Source organism: Ctenopharyngodon idella, chromosome 9, assembly GCF_019924925.1.
Source record: "Ctenopharyngodon idella isolate HZGC_01 chromosome 9, HZGC01, whole genome shotgun sequence".
NCBI lineage: Eukaryota > Metazoa > Chordata > Actinopteri > Cypriniformes > Xenocyprididae > Ctenopharyngodon > Ctenopharyngodon idella.
The window spans coordinates 27,336,114-27,351,961 of NC_067228.1; the positions used below are offsets into that span (position 1 = coordinate 27,336,114).

The 15,848-nt window shown below is 37.9% G+C and overlaps 2 protein-coding genes across 7 annotated transcripts in view; one reads left to right on the forward strand and one right to left on the reverse strand.

The window, feature by feature from the left end:
* Window positions 1-15,848, forward strand: part of LOC127518707 (uncharacterized) — a 66,926-nt gene that overhangs the window by 19,700 nt on the left and 31,378 nt on the right. The window contains exons 1-2 of one of the 5 annotated variants that reach the window (XR_007931617.1): window positions 7,192-8,052; window positions 8,203-8,311. The exons of 3 other annotated variants lie outside the window; for them this stretch is intronic. The gene's annotated coding sequence lies outside the window, so the exon portion shown is untranslated. Of the gene's footprint in view, window positions 1-7,191; window positions 8,053-8,202; window positions 8,312-15,848 lie in introns of those variants that run through there. One more of the 5 variants, XR_007931618.1, reaches the window with a different exon arrangement.
* LOC127518698 (uncharacterized) lies at window positions 8,322-15,459 on the reverse strand. 2 transcript variants are annotated; one of them, XM_051905699.1, is made up of 4 exons: window positions 15,211-15,459; window positions 12,081-15,060; window positions 10,924-10,975; window positions 8,322-9,470 (listed from the first exon to the last, which is right to left on the reverse strand). In XM_051905699.1, exons 2-4 carry the CDS (start codon window positions 13,738-13,740, stop codon window positions 9,428-9,430), a joined length of 1,755 nt encoding a protein of 584 aa, XP_051761659.1. In that variant the 5' UTR covers window positions 13,741-15,060; window positions 15,211-15,459; the 3' UTR covers window positions 8,322-9,427. The 2 variants fall into 2 exon arrangements, with proteins under 2 accessions (XP_051761659.1, XP_051761660.1); XM_051905700.1 differs by lacking the exon at window positions 8,322-9,470 and having other exon boundaries at window positions 10,292-15,060.

Genomic DNA, 15,848 nt, shown 5'->3' on the forward strand with positions numbered 1-15,848 from the left:
GGCTGATCTGAGTTTAGGTAAGGGTATCAACCAGTATGCTTTGGAGAAATGATCTATGACCGTTAGTATGGTGGTATAACCTTGTGAGACTGGCAAGTCGGTGATGAAGTTGATGGCTATGTGTGATCAAGGTCGTTGTGGTGTGGGTAGGGGGTGTAGTAGCCCTGCTGGTGGTAGCTTGGAAGACTTTGCTGCGGCACAGATGTGACAGGAGTTCACGAACGTACTGGTGTCAGCTTGTAATATTTCCCACCAGAACCGGTTCCTTAGCAGACATACTGTGGCCATAATACCTGGGTGGCCGGAGCTTGTAGAAGAGTGTACCCAATGAATTACCTTTTCTCTTAGATTAGGCGCACCAAATGTTAGATTGGGCAGGCATTCCAGTGGGGGTGGGTTTTGAGTGTTGGCCAGGGTTATTTCAGAGATGATGTCCCACTGTACTGGAGCTAGAATCAAGGAGGATGGAAAAATAGAGTCTTGAGAGGGATTCTGAAGAGTGTAGTCATGTTAGCGAGATAATGAGTCAGCTTTGTTGTTTTTGATCCAGGATGATATGTAATTGAGAAGTTAAATCGAGCGAAGAACAGAGCCCATCTGGCTTGTCTGGGATTCAATCTTTTGGCAGAGCGCAAGTACTCAAGGTTGCGATGGTCTGTCAGAACCAGGAATGAATATTTCGCCCCCTCCAACCAATGGCGTCATTCTTCAAAAGCAGCTTTTATGGCGAGCAGTTCGCGGTTGCCAACATCATAATTCTGTTCAGCGGCAGAAAGTTTACATGAATAATAGGCGCAGGGGAAAAGCTTATGAGGATTGCCTTGCCGCTGTGAGAAGACAGCACCAATGCCTGTATTTGAAGCGTCTACTTCCACCACGAATGGAATGTTGGGATCGGGATGATGGAGGATGGGTGCAGAAGTGAAACGGTTCTTTAATTTGTTAAAGGCTTGTGTGGTGTCAGTGGACCAGTGAAGCTTGGCATTCCCCTTCTTTACCATGGAGGTGAGCGGAGCTATGACAGAGCTGAAGTTCCTGATGAACCTTCTGTATAAATTAGCAAATCCTAAAAATCAATGTAGCTCTTTTATTGAAATAGGCTGAGGCCATTTGAGCACTGCCCATACTTTGCTCTCATCCAGAGATACCCCTTCAGGACTGATGATGTAGCCAAGGTATGTAGTCAAGGTTTGATGGAATTCACATTTTTCGGCTTTAGCATAAAGTTGGTTTTCGATGAGACGTTTTAAGACTGCCAGGACCTGCTTGATGTGCTCCTCTTGGGTGTCAGAATAGATCAAGATGTCATCAATGTATACAATTACACACTGATTCAGCATGTCTCTGAATATGTCATTTATGAAAGACTGGAACATGGACGGACTATTGGACAGCCCGAAGGGCATAATAAGATACTCATAGTGCCCACTGCTGGTGGAGAAGGCAGTCTTCCATTCATCCCCTGTCCGGATGCGAATATGGTTATAGGCGGATCGTAGATCAAGCTTGGTAAAAATTTTGGCAGTTCTGAGCTGTTCCAGTGCTGCTGGAACCAGGGGTAGTGGATATCTGAACTTGACCGTTATTTCATTTAACCCACGGTAACTGATACAAGGTCGAAGGCCCCCATCTTTCTTCTCCACAAAGAAGAACCCTTCTGCTGCCGGTGAAGTGGATGGGTGGATGAAACCTTTCAGCTTCAGGCTGTGACAGGGGAAAAATGATTTTTTTTCAGTGTGTAATGCTCCAACTTGCAAGGTGAGTTCAGTGGTGGTGTGCAGTATGTGACCGGTCCCTAATAAGCCAGATAATATGAAGATTTATAATACTTTTTTTTTTTTTTTTTTTTTTAATATTTTTCCAAAATTAAGTTTTATTAGTATTTTCATGCCGTGACAGTGGGGGAGGGAACATGTGTGACGTAGCCATGTGAGACCGTCTCATTCTAGTGTTTAATGCTGAGGAGGGCTAGAGCCTACAAGCCTCTGAAGGACTGGACTATGAAGGACACAGCCTCAGTAGGATGCAGCCTTCCGTTTGAGAAGCACCCATTGAGTTGTAGTCAATAGGATGATCACCTGACCTGAGACTTGATGCTGTCCTGTGCCTTATCTCCTGCTCCCTCATTACTGCTTAATGAGGTAATTATTCATATTCCTGAATCTGTATTACATTTGAGGAATATAACTGATCTCCTTTCAGTATAGCATGTTCCCACTGAAACACAATAACAAAAAAAAAAAAAAAAAAAAAAAAAAGAACACCTTGTGTTTGAGAAAGTGACTGACATGGCTATTTTGTGATATTTAAACAGATTAAGGTCTACATAAGGTGAGTCGGCAGCTTTAAAGAATTTTTCATTTAAAAAAAAACCTTAAGCTCTTTTATTACTCTTTTATAGATATACATAATTTAATAGTATTATAAATATAGTTAGAATATTCTGTGTTTAGCAGTTTATAAAAATAAATCATATTGTGTTTAGCATATTAACATTCTTGAATGTGATTGTATGTATGACAACTGAATTGACTTGTTCTTAAGTAACATCATGCATTCTTCTTCAGATTTCAGAGAACCCAAAGGAAAAGAGGCAGTTGTCTGATGCAAGCTAGATTTTGAAAACTTGAGCCACTGGACCTCTTGTATTTATGATGACATAAGACTTCTGAAAGTAATGTTATTTTTAAAGGTTGTAATGCTTTTGTCCTTTTTGCCCCTTTTATTTTCTATCTCTTTGTCATTGATTGTTAAACTGTCAAATAAAATAAAGTTGAACTCAACTGCTGGAAAGGTGTCATTTATGTTTTAATAGGTTTTCCCCAAACTTTGAAATGGGCAGAAATTTGTGGACGTATCATTGAAGTGTAGCTTAATGTTGTTTCAAAATTTACTTGCATCAGATCTCAACATTATTTTTTTTGTTGACATTTCAGTTGTATTTTCAATGTTTAAAAAAAAAAAAAATTTAGAATCAACATAACATTAGCGTTGACCAAGCGATATTTACTAATAATTTTTTTGCTAATTTCAATATTGATTCAACCGCAGTGATGTAGAATCAACATCACAGTGTAACGTTGATTCACTGACGTTACCATTCATTACTTTTGTTCATTTCAATATTGATTCAACATTGGTGATGTGGAATCAGTCATAGTGTAACGATGATTCCATGTCATTTCCATTGATTGTTTTGTTGAAATCGCACTATTGTTTCAACATTAATTTCAGGTGCAAAAGTAATATTGAATCAACATCAATTCATAATGTTGATTGTTGATTAATGTTGATTTTTGTGTACAACTGGTAATACCTACAAAGACTATTAAAGTTTACCCACATAATAAATCCTATGTTACCAAAGACATTAAGGAAATTATGAATAAAGGAAAGTTGCATTTAAAAACAAGGACTTAAGAGAGCTTAAATGGACAGAAATAGAACTAAAAGGTAAAATGAGGAAGGCAAAAGAATCTCATAGACAATGCCTAGAAGCAACATGTCCTCCAACCAATACGCCTATATAGGTCGTTTGTCACTTCCCTGAAATACGACCCATAGGAACGTTTACTAAAGTTGTGCCCCAATCGACAACAGGACATTTTCATTTTAATGCATTGTACCCTTTTTTCTGTGTCGTATTTCGGGTTTCGAGTATCTCATTTGGTAGAGCATTGCAATATACAACAATAAGCAATCATGCGATCGTGGGTTTGATCCCAGGGAACGCATGTGCTCGTAAAGTGTATATGCACTATAAATCACTAAGGGTAGGTTTAGTGTTGGGGTAGGTGTAGATGTAGTCGTTAATAAGAAAAAAGAGTTTTGCTAAATGGAAATAGGACAAATGGCGGGTAAGGGACCGTGTAAAAAGTCCACGCATTGCATTTAAATGAACACGCATGTTGATTGGTAACGACGGTCATATGTCATTTCATGACGACAGACGTAACACGACACTGTCATTATTTTTACGCCAGCTAGAGGGTGCATGACTTTAAAACATAAATATAGGTCGTAATAAGGTGCTTGAAAAAACTACCTATTGGGTCGTTTTTTGGCGGAGGACAGTCTCTATAGCTCTCGCTTCAGTTTTTATGAAATGTTTAGAAAGAATATTACTTAAACATCTGGTGAATACAGTTAAAAACAAACTTGATCCATGTCAGTTCGCACATAAACAAGGTTGTAGTACAGAATACGCAGTGGCAGCCTTAGTGCATATTGTCTCTAAACATCTAGACAAAACTAACATGTAAGAACTCTATTCCTAGACTTTTCATCTGCCTTTGATACATTTCAAGTTGATATTCTTGATATCGAAACTAATACAGCTAGATGTAAATCCCTGTCTGATTAAATGGTAGCCTATGTTTCTTTTCTCACTAATAAAAAGCAAAGTGTCAAAGTAAATAAGTTATTATCAACAGCAGTAAGAACAAGCATTGGTGTACCCCAAGATTGTGTTCGTTCTGCAATGCTTTTCACTTTATACGCTGATGATTGTCATTCAAGTATGTCTAATCAATATATTTTAAAGTACTAGTGATGATACTGTGTTAGTATCTCTATTAAATAAAAGAACAGCACCTTCAGGGGGTTGATAAATTAGTTGAGTGGTGTGATCACAATGCTCTATATATTAATATAAAAAAAAAACCCAGAGGAGATGTATTTGGACCTGCCTCTGACAGTCATACAACACCTGTTGTTATATACAATGAGAACACTAGACAGGTAGAGACATATAAGTAGGCCTATCTAGGAGTAATGATAGTACGTTATCATGGAAAGACCATATAGATAGTATTTGTAAAAACTCAATGCAAAGGATCTACTTTATTCGCTGTTTGAGATCTTTTGGGGCAAGAAACCTTTTGAAGAAAACTTTTTTTTTTTTTTTTTTTTTTTTTTACGCCTGTGATTATGAGTGTGTTGCAGTACTGTAATTCTGTATGGTACATGTGTCTATCTGTCAGTTTTAAAAACAAAGTTAATGAACCTACTAAAAATGTGCTTTAAAATAGTGGGTCACCCACTCCAAAAAGAATATGAGTCATCTTATCACAAAAACCTTATAAGGTTAGCTAATAATATTGTCTCTGAGCCAAATCATGTGTTGTAAAATGAATTTGTACTTTTGCCATCTAATCAACGATATAAGGTTCCAAGATATAATCGGATTAGACTAAAGAACTCCTTTGTACACCAAGGTGTATTGGAGCTGAACAAGCCTTTCAAAAAATTAAATCTGTAGCTGGAGCCTTGAATGTTTTTTTTTTTTTCTTTGTTTTTTTTAATTATTGTAAGGTCTTGTCTGTAATGTTCTTTTTGTAATTGTGTGTGAACCTGCTGTAAATGCAAGACAAATTTCAGAGTTTGTCTGACAATAAAATTTCATCATCATCATCATCATCAAATGTCATTACCATTGATTGTTTTGTTGAAAACAATCTTTAACCTTTAAAAGCAGGAATGTTTAGCCAATCGTTCTTACATATTCGGGTCTTTAGCGACCCAGATCTATATCTAACACAGATGGATCTCCACCTGTCGCGATAATATAAAACTAACTCACCTAATATTAGAATAACCATTACAGAAGAATAAAATAAAGCATATTTTTTTACCTTTTGGAGCTTGGAAGGGTTCAGTTTGAGCAGATGTTTTATGCCATCATCACTGTCCTCGTCAGAGCTCATTTCCAGTGCATTCAGCAAATGATAGTTCTGAGAATATGTTTGACATTGCAAGTATGAGCCCATTCGCAATCTCAAAAAACCATATCATTTTCAACATTTTCAAAATCAATATTTTGATCACTGACAGCTTCACCAGATCCATCAAGTGACAGTGACACTCATTGCATCCAGAACTTGCTCTGCAGTAAATCGCTGAGCCATTTCACGTTTTGCTGATCATACTTCCTATTCTTTCGTTTTCGGTCTGAATGAAACGTCACTTCATCATTGTGTATCAGACATTGCTACCTTGTGGAATAAAGGTGAATTGCACTTATTCCATCATCAAAGATTCAATTATTGTTGTGCAGAAAAAAATATACGTACACTGATACACACCTTGGGTTGTTAGCGACCCTATACAATTTTTACAAAAAATGAATGAGAAGACAGGCATTCTTTTATAATTTTATGATTTTTTTCTTGTCATATTGTTTATAATGAATTGATTGAGGAGTACTAAGAAGGTTGATGTCTAACTTTAAAAAATTAATGAGGAGGAGGGTAGTGAATGATGTCCCGGGTCGATAAAGACCCGAGGTATGCATTTAAGGGTTAAGTTTTGTTGGTTAATAGAATTGCTATGTTTGCACACATGCTTCAGACACTGGCAGGAGTCTTTCCCATAGTGTCAACGCCATGACGCTGCATTGAGTTCCCTCGAAAGGGAACCACTGGTTTTGAAGATAATAGAGAAAAAAAAAAAAAAAAAAACTTTTTTTTCTGGTACATTCTGCCAAAACACAAATAAACTAACATACTCTTGAGTTGTGTTGTGACATATCTTTATGCAGACGCTCATTTTTATTGTAGTCTGTGCAGAAGTCAGCAGAGATTGAGAATATGAAATAGTGATGGTCACACAGATGTAACACCTCCCCTTTGTGGTTGATTTGTGAAGTGGAATTTAGTAATTAATTATTATTTCGCTTAGATTTTATTCTAAGTAATACCATGGGGCTCAAGTGTAAAGTGTCATCAGTTCCACGTTACTGAGGAAAATTTACAGTATCCGAAATAGTGATACGTGGACATCTTTCTTTGTGTTGCTGGTCTGTTGGAGAGTTATGGATAACATCTGAATAAAGATGTTATCCAAATTCATTCCATTTTCCTTTACCTCTTGAGTCAGTGTAACCTTCCAAAAATTGCTGTTTGTCTCAATATGAAAATAAATATTTACAGTCAGCTGGTCATTATTGCAGAACAACCCATTGGACTGCACACATGCTACAGTAGCCTACTAACACAGCTACTTGCCAAATAAATATGTGGATGTGAAATACTGATTTTATAATGTAATTTTTTATTAAATTTTGAATAGCTTTCAGATTGTGAACCATTTTGCTTATTTGCAATGAATGTGAAGTGTTCTTGGGCATGAGAAACATTTTGAGCAAATAACTTTGTGTGATTATTTATTTTGGCCATTGTCAGGAAACAGACTAGACTCGGTAAGTCAAAGACAGAGCTTTATTGAACACAATGGGTAATGCAATGGTGTAGAATATATCCAGCAGCTGAGAGGAATGCAGATGGAGAACAGTAGATAGGTGAGTTGCACACACACACACACACGATAACAGTCACTGAGAGTTATAAGAGTAACTTTCCTTTCTTTTCCTTGTAGAACAATAACACAGAGCTTGGAAGGAGACAAGGAGCTGGAGACTGGGAACAGAAGACGGGTTTGTACTTTAAATAACATTACAAGTAATGTTAGAAAATATCAGCTCTGCTGTTGTTCATAAATACCAGTAGTTATGTTGTACAATGAGAACGTTGTCACGTCGCCGGAAATAGAGTCATAAGTGTCCCAATGTGTAGTGAACCAGCATCCTTTACTGTCCTTACTAGTGCCCAAATTCAGGTACACGATATACTGATTCACGAGCTCTGGAGCTAGGGAACTGATTGAGACACAGAGAATGTGTGTGTGTGGCTAGTCCATTTATTTGGTGTTGATAAAATGATAATTTGGTGTTTTTAATCTCATCAGATTATTCCAAATCATTTAAAGAGCAAAGGATTCGGCAGCACATCAACAAAATAGTGTTTGTGGGGGAAACAGTTACACTTCACTGCAACAAAACCCCGTTTGATGACGATTTAACATGGAAAATGAACAACTCTGTTATTTTTAGTCACGACTCCTACAGTAACAGAACTATGACAAACTTCAGCTCAAACAGGATTCACATCAACCCAGCAGTTCCAAGAGAATTAAAAATACATCAAATACAAGCATCTGATGCAGGAAACTACACCTGTTATCCAGCAGAAATAAGATGGACATTAACAATAACAGGTTATTCTATGATTTCATTTATTAGATTTGTTTTCCTTCTAACAAGTAAAGTGCATTTATTAGAAATATAAGGTTTTAACCAGTGACTAGTATCTAGTAGAGTACTGGTTGACTGATATCATGTGTGTTTGACTCTTTTGTGTCTGTCAGAAAACAGACCAGCGTCACCCAAACAAATACCGCTCTACATCATCATCATCTTATGTTCTGGAGTCATTATGGTCTTTCTGATAATCACCATCAGCTTCTGCATTCACAGGTGAGAGACACTGAGTTATCAACATTTCCTACCTTCTGCAACAATGGCATGTACTGTAGTTCCAGCTCCTCAACAACTGCTAAACCTGTGCTATAGAAATAAACCATAAGCTACTATACATGCCAAGTGATGAAATACTTCATACATTTCATTTATTTTTTCAAATTTGTAGACAGTCTATTTAAACTCAGCAAAAATGGCCAGCTTTGTTGGCAAAGGTTATTTTAATTAAACTGAAACTTGAAACCTTTGGCACTGACACGAATGACCAAAGGTTTTATATCAGCCCGACCAAGAATATTGACTCTGTAGAGCTCCCGACGAACAGTTTTGGTGGAAAAGGAAAGTCGAGGTGCGTATTTAATTCTGCAGTGATTTGGGCAGCTGTGGTTTTATGGTTTTTGGATACAATCCGGGTTAGTACCTGGACATCCCTTTCAGACAGCTTCCTCTTGCGTTGACAGATACTCCTGTTGGATGTAGTTCGTCCTATATGGTGGTATTCTGGCATTACCCTGGATACGAGATAGCGCTCGAGTCTCAATACACCACAAAGACTTGCTGTCCTGGTCACAGATGAGCCAGCGAGAAGCGCCATTATTTTGTCCTCTTTTGAACTCTGATTGCAATATTTAATGTACAGCTGTGCTTTTGCTCTGCTAATTCAACCTTCACACTCTGCCCTTACTGATGGAATATAAAATCAGTGAAGATTGGCTACCAGGCCGAGCATTTATAGGCGTGAGACCTCCAACACTGTATTGGCCAGTGTTTCAGTTTCATTTTCTAACCGCTGTATATTCCATCAAATTAAATATTATTAGAGGAGAAATTAAGTAACCGATGTGAGAAAAGTGTTTTAAAAGACTTCAGGGCCAAAAGTGCACACACATGAAACTCTCAGATAGTTGAAACATCCACACACACTACATAAATCCACTGATCATCCCTGTTTTTCTTATGAACTGAGCTGCATTCTGTTGTTCTCAAAACACTTCATCATTGTAACAGGAAATTGAAGGCGAAGATCAACTTTGGTTCGGATGTAAGTATATTTACCACACATCTTATTATTTGTTCCTGACTGAGAAGTTAAACTTGCTGTGATATGTTTTCTTACCATTTGTGCATGATCCGCATAGGTGAAGATGATCTCTCACTGTGACAAACACACAATAACAGCATGTGTAAGTCAGTTCACACCTTGACACCCACCTACGCACCTCCATCATGTTTACCACATCATGTCTATTCACTGTCTATCACTGGCACTGCAAAACATAACAAATATCACTGAGACAAACATACTTCTTGATGGAAAAATGTTGTGCAATCAAACTACTTCTTTGTAAAAAAAAAAAAAAAAAAAAAAAACGCTTCTGTTCCATCTAATTGAAAACTGTCATTTTTATAAATTAACAGTTATACATTATCACTGATAAATTGCACTACAAAGTTATGAATGGGAGCTGAAATGCTTGTTTCTGTTACAATATGTACCAGTCAGAGGCAGAAGTTAACAGTAAAGGTGGTTTACTGGACACAAGCAGAGGCAACAGTGACAACAGGTGAATAGATTGTGGTTGTAGAAGTGAATGATGAATGAATGGGTGATAATACTGTCCTTTTGTGGTTTGCAGGTTGGTAGCAGTAGCAGACTGGAGACAATGCTGGCGGATGACACTCACACACAGACTTGGAGCACACGAGGTAGCACAGAGACACAGGAGACAGGTAAGTAGCAATGAGAGTCCTTGAGGTAAGCATAGAGGTAAGTTCCTTGATGCGAATGAGACCAGACAATGTGACTGTGTGTGTGAGTGTCTTAAGTAGTGCTGGTGATGAGTGAGCTGATGAGATGCAGGTGGCGGTGATTAGTACTCAGGAGAGGGTGTGCGCTGTGATTGGTGGGTGCTGGAGCCTGGCGTGTCTGTGACAGTTGTTTGTGCTTGACTTGTTTTATCTTCTTTTCATCAGGTCTACAGTCTTCATACAGTTTCATGAACATGATCTTTCCTTCTCAAGACACTAGTTTATGTGTCTGCCACTCATCAGATGAGCATCTTAATAAAGGAATATGTTTTTAGTTATTTTCATGTGTTTACAGAATGGGACCGTCCCAAGAATCAGTACAGTCTCAGAGGATCTGTATGTGCATGAGTTTTTGTCCCTAAAATGCTATTTGCTTAGTTGATTAAAAATATCTACCAAATAAATGTAATTTTCATTTTCAGAGGAGTATGAGTTTTAAACTTTGATATGCTTGACTAGATACTAGATAATTTATCATTATTTAATAATCAGGATGTTGCCAGATGAAAAGAATACAGAAAAGACCTGACAGGGTAAACAGAGTGACTGAAATATGGTTTGTTGCAAAAGAAATATTTTTTTAACAAATGTGAACATAGAAATCATTTTGTACTATAACATTTTACATATTGCTGATGTGACTGACAGTGCAGTTACAGACTTCAGAAGCTCTTGAGTTCTTCTGTGGCGGCATAACAAACACTGAGCTGATGCAGTATCAGGACAGATAAAGAAGAGTCTTTAAACTTGAGAGGCAGTGAAACAGAGCAAAAAGGAATAAAGCATTAAACATATTTCACCTTCCACATGATGAACACACACTTGTGTTTGGATCTGCTTGTCTTGGGTATACTAAATAAAACAGACATAATAACAAGAATCTGTTTTAGTATAGTCCATTGTAAGTGTTATATTTCTTAATCTAAATGTACTACATGACGGGTGAACTGTTAATAGAGTTGGAATTAACGGTATGGAATTAAATTTGTGCTGCTATTGAAAAACTGATACGTTGCTGTAAGTATTCTTAAGGGACACAATCGCTTTGTATGATAAACAAGTAATTCAAGCCTTTTTTTACTCTCAGATCAAAACATTGATAAATTCTGATGTCAAATATGGCACCATAAACCTCAAATCATGAAGTTTGATCGTGTGAAGAGCGAGTACAAATATAATAATAGACGGGCTAATAAGAAAGTTGAAAATGGGAAATGATGACTATTTCTTTCAGAGATGCAAAAGCTCTCAGTTTGAAGTGAAGTTCAGTGTTGATGTTAAGTTGAAATGGCTTCTCATGCAATCAGAGCCATAGGGTATCCAGAAAGCTGGGGACTCCTAATCGTCTCCACCTTGTGCTTTATATATGCTTCATTGTGCAGAAACTTGAAGAAGGTGAATCATTGTGCTTCTCTGTCATTAGCTCTCGTGGCTACTTGTTTCCCGTTTGTCTTTTCCTGTCACTCTTCTTAGTAATTCATCACTGTTTTACTCACAAAAAGCACTACAACAAGATGTGTTTAGTATTATAAACTAGTGTTTAGTTCTAAACTCAGTACTTTTCTCTTCTGCTTATTACACTGAGTGCACTCAAAAAATCCTAGCAAAAATATTTTTAAATAAATGGTTTAAATAATAAATTTGATCAATTTAAGCTTAACTTTGCTAGATGTAGTTGCTTTGCCATTTACCATATAAGTTCAAAAAGTTTTCTAAGTTTTAAAATGTCATACTTTTAAATATTTTATTAAATACTTTGCATTCATCCTGAGTTTATAGTGCTGTATGTACACCATTTAAAGATTACTGAATTCAGTTTGATTAAAAGGTTGTGTTGCTAACTCTGATATTCATATATTTCAAGCACATGGATGACAGTGTAAAATCATAAGTCGTTCCTCATTATTTAGTCATTATTATGCAACATTAGCTTCAATAAACTCATCAGCTGTCTTACAGGCATTTCCATTGGTCTTCACTTCTTCCTTTACTAGTTCAGTCTCTATAGCACGATTTTTCTCCATAAAATCCAGGAAGTGTACTTTCATTTGCGGTCGCTTGTTCAGAGTGTGTCGCAGCGCAAGAAGACGTTTCAATGCGTAGTCTTTGTTGGTGGGTAGACTTTGTCTGGGCTCACGAAAGGGTAGTGGCGCAACCCAACTGCTGCCACTGTCCTGAAAAAACTCTTTGTCCATAATCTGGAGAAACCTAGTGTCTTCCACAGATGGAGCCATCTTATGATCATTTACAGTGTAAGAGAAAACTGAATGACCAATGCTTTCACCATCAGGCACTAACAGAATGGAGTCCTCAGATGTGGATTCCAGAGGTTGTTGCTGTTGTGGATTAACATCCAACTTCTCTTTTACCTTGATTTGACTGTAGCATGGACTCAGAAAGCTGTGACGGCCATTTTCTAAGACGAAAGTCTTGAAAGTATGAGCTGAAGTGGGCCTATGAGCTCCTTTGAGACACACATCCCCGACGACAACCCAGCCCAAATCCAGTTTTTGAGCAAAGGGGGCGCTATTTGGGCCATTAATTTGTTTGCGTACTTTGTGTACTTGCAGGATGTCTCTGCCCAGTAAAAGAAGAATCTCAGCATCGCAGTCGAGAGATGGTATTTCCTGTGCAATATGTCTCAGGTGGCTGTGATAGAATGCTACACCAGGGGTTGGAATCTCTGTACGATTATTTGGAATCTGATTACATTCTAGAAGAGTAGGGAGAGGTAGACTTATCTTTCCATCAATGGACTCCACAACAAAATCAGAAATTTGTCTACCCGCTGTCTCTAGAAGGCCTGCACATGTTTTCAGTGTGTAGGGCAATGGACTTGTTTTGATGTTGAAGATGTCAAAGAAATCTTTTCTCACCAAAGAGCGATTGCTTTGCTCATCCAGGATAGCATACATCCTCTTTGATTTCTCTTTTTGACCAGCTGGATAGACAGAAACTAGACAAATTTTTGAACAAGACCGTGCACTCAGACCTTCTCCGCAAACTTCTGTGCATTCAGATGTAACCTCATGACTAGACGATTTGTCATTCTCCCCGCCATAGTCTGAGGAAGGGGTAGATGCCTGAGACTTCCAGGGTGCAGGACCTGGATGAAGTGCCGAGGGGTGACGGTCACTACCACACTCTTTGCACTGAACTTCTACGGTGCAGTTTTTGGCGAGGTGGTCTGTAGAAGAACAGCAACGGTAACACACAGACTGCTCTTTCAAGAATTGCATTCTATCTTGTAGAGACTTTTCTCTAAACCCTCTGCATCTTCTCAATGGATGAGGTTTTCCATGTATTGGGCAGCTTTTGTTCGGGCTAACTGATCTTTTTTCCTGTTCAGATCTTACTTTAGTTGAAGGATTAACTTGAGTCTTGTGAACAGATATTGGCATTTGTCTTTGTCTCTCAAATCTTTCTCCTTTCTCATATTTCGTGTGAGGAAATGTACTGAAACTCGGATCTGTACGTGCTTTTGCTTCTGAACGAACAAAATTTGCAAACACTGAGAAAGGTGGAAAAGCAACATGATATTCTTGCTTATATTTGGATCCAAATGACATCCACTTTTCTTGAATATTATATGGAAGTTTCTCCACAATAGGACTCATTCCCTTAGAAGTGTCCAAGTATGCCAGACCTGGTAAGTATCCTTCAAGCTTAGCAGCTTCTAGTTCTGAGAGGATATCTCCTAAATCTCGAAGCTTTTGTGGGTCTTTGTTTGACAAAAAGAGCAAAAAAGTTTAGCAAAAAGAGCATGTTCAATTGCTTCTGGAGAACCGTATATTTCCTCAAGTCTCTGCCATGTCATTATCAGCGCAGCTGATGGTTTTCTGATATAAACAGTTTTCAGTCTCCGTGCATGCTCAGAAGATTCTCTACCCAGGTATTTAATTAAGAGATCAAGCTCTTCTGCAGGAGAAAGACCAAGACCAGAAATAGTACCTTGGAAAGATGATTCCCATGCCCAGTAGTTAATGGGCTTGTCATCAAAGTAAGTAAGCCCTGCTGACACAAGCTGCGTACGAGCTAGATACTTTGCGAGATCATAGGTAATGCACAAAGAATCTTCTTTATCAGGAGGTCTACTCTGCATTTGATAGTGATAAGGAGACTGCATTCTGGTGACATTCTGAGACATGTCTGCACCAAAATCCATGATTTGTGAACCAATTGGTAAGTCCTTAAAATCTGACTCACTTTTAATTGGACTTACAATGTGAGAAGCTTGAACTGCTGGTTGCATTTCTTTCCCTCCACTAGATGGCAGTGTACCACTACTGACCTTAGATTGTGTTTTCACATAATCTGCTGTTCGACTTCGACTGTCCTCGATGGGAACAGGAACTGATACTCTACTGGCTGTGCTACGCTCCGTTTCTAACAATGCTTCCTCCAGTACATGAGCTTCTGCTAAAGCAGCATCCTTTTCTTTTTCCTCTTGCAAAGCCTCCAGTGTTGCTTGAAGACGCGTCTGTTCAACTTTCAATTCTATTTCTCTTTTAGCGTGCGCTGCTCTGGCTTGCGCGGCTTCTGCTTTTGCACTTGCTTTGAAAACCCCTATGCTGGCACTTGAGTGACGACTGGATGCTCTTGAGGAACGACTGGATGCTTTTGAGGAATGTGCGCTGACAAAGTGCACCTCTTCGGCTGTGCCTTTAAGATCTGCTGAGTCTGTCCGACCTTCTGCCATGCTTATATAGTACTTGATATGCAGAAAAATCAGATTGATGTGAGTCCTTGGAATGTCTAAATCTTGATTCCACACAATTCTTGAGCATCCTTCTCAGTCTGTTGTATTAATGTCTTTTCACTGTACTGGCCTTGTTAGAATTCTCTAGCATCTAACTATCCAGTAAGTTAAACAGTGACTCAAAAAACTTTGCTGGAGACATCAAGTCGTTTATGAAGTTTATGATTCAACTGTGAAACTGTAAAAATATACAAAAGACAATATTACTAAGTATGAAATTGAAAGATTAAAGATAAAGTAAGGTTAAATAAACCAAGAAAATGTACATCAAAATATCAAAATAACCTTCTCAAACATATCACACAATAAATGAACACTGTGTACTTACAGACATTGCGTTTAACAGATGCAAAGAAAGAAGATGTTTGGGGATGTCACAGCTACCACAATTTTTCTGAATTTCTGCAGTACAACTGGTACTTCCTGCTTTCTGAACTAAGAGGCTAATTGTGACTGCTTTTCAAAATTAAAGTCCTCAGAGTAGATATACATAAAATAATTCCCATCAAAATCTAAATCAACACAGTCCTGCATAGGAGTCATTATGGTCCTTCTGATAATCACCATCAGCATCTGCATTCACAGGTGAGAGATTAATTTTTTGTTTGGATTTTTTCAGTTGGCTTTTATGAATATCCTTCAAAATATTTATCAAGTACACACACATCACTACATTTCCATAAATATTTATAAGGGTGGTTCTTCAACTCAGGGCAATTTCATGTCCCAGGGGTTGATTCTTATTAAAACAAACAGATTTTGGCAACCTTTTACAATATACTTAGCTGTAATTTATTTCAACTATGCAAGTGTGAAAATAGCCTTGCTTCACTGAAATTACCCAGAACAATTTGTCTCAGGGACTTTTTTTCCAGTTCCCGCTGGATTTCATCTTCCACATATAAGCTTAATAAAGCCTGAACCTCGTCATAATTCATGAGGATCCCTTGAGTGGAACCCCTAAAA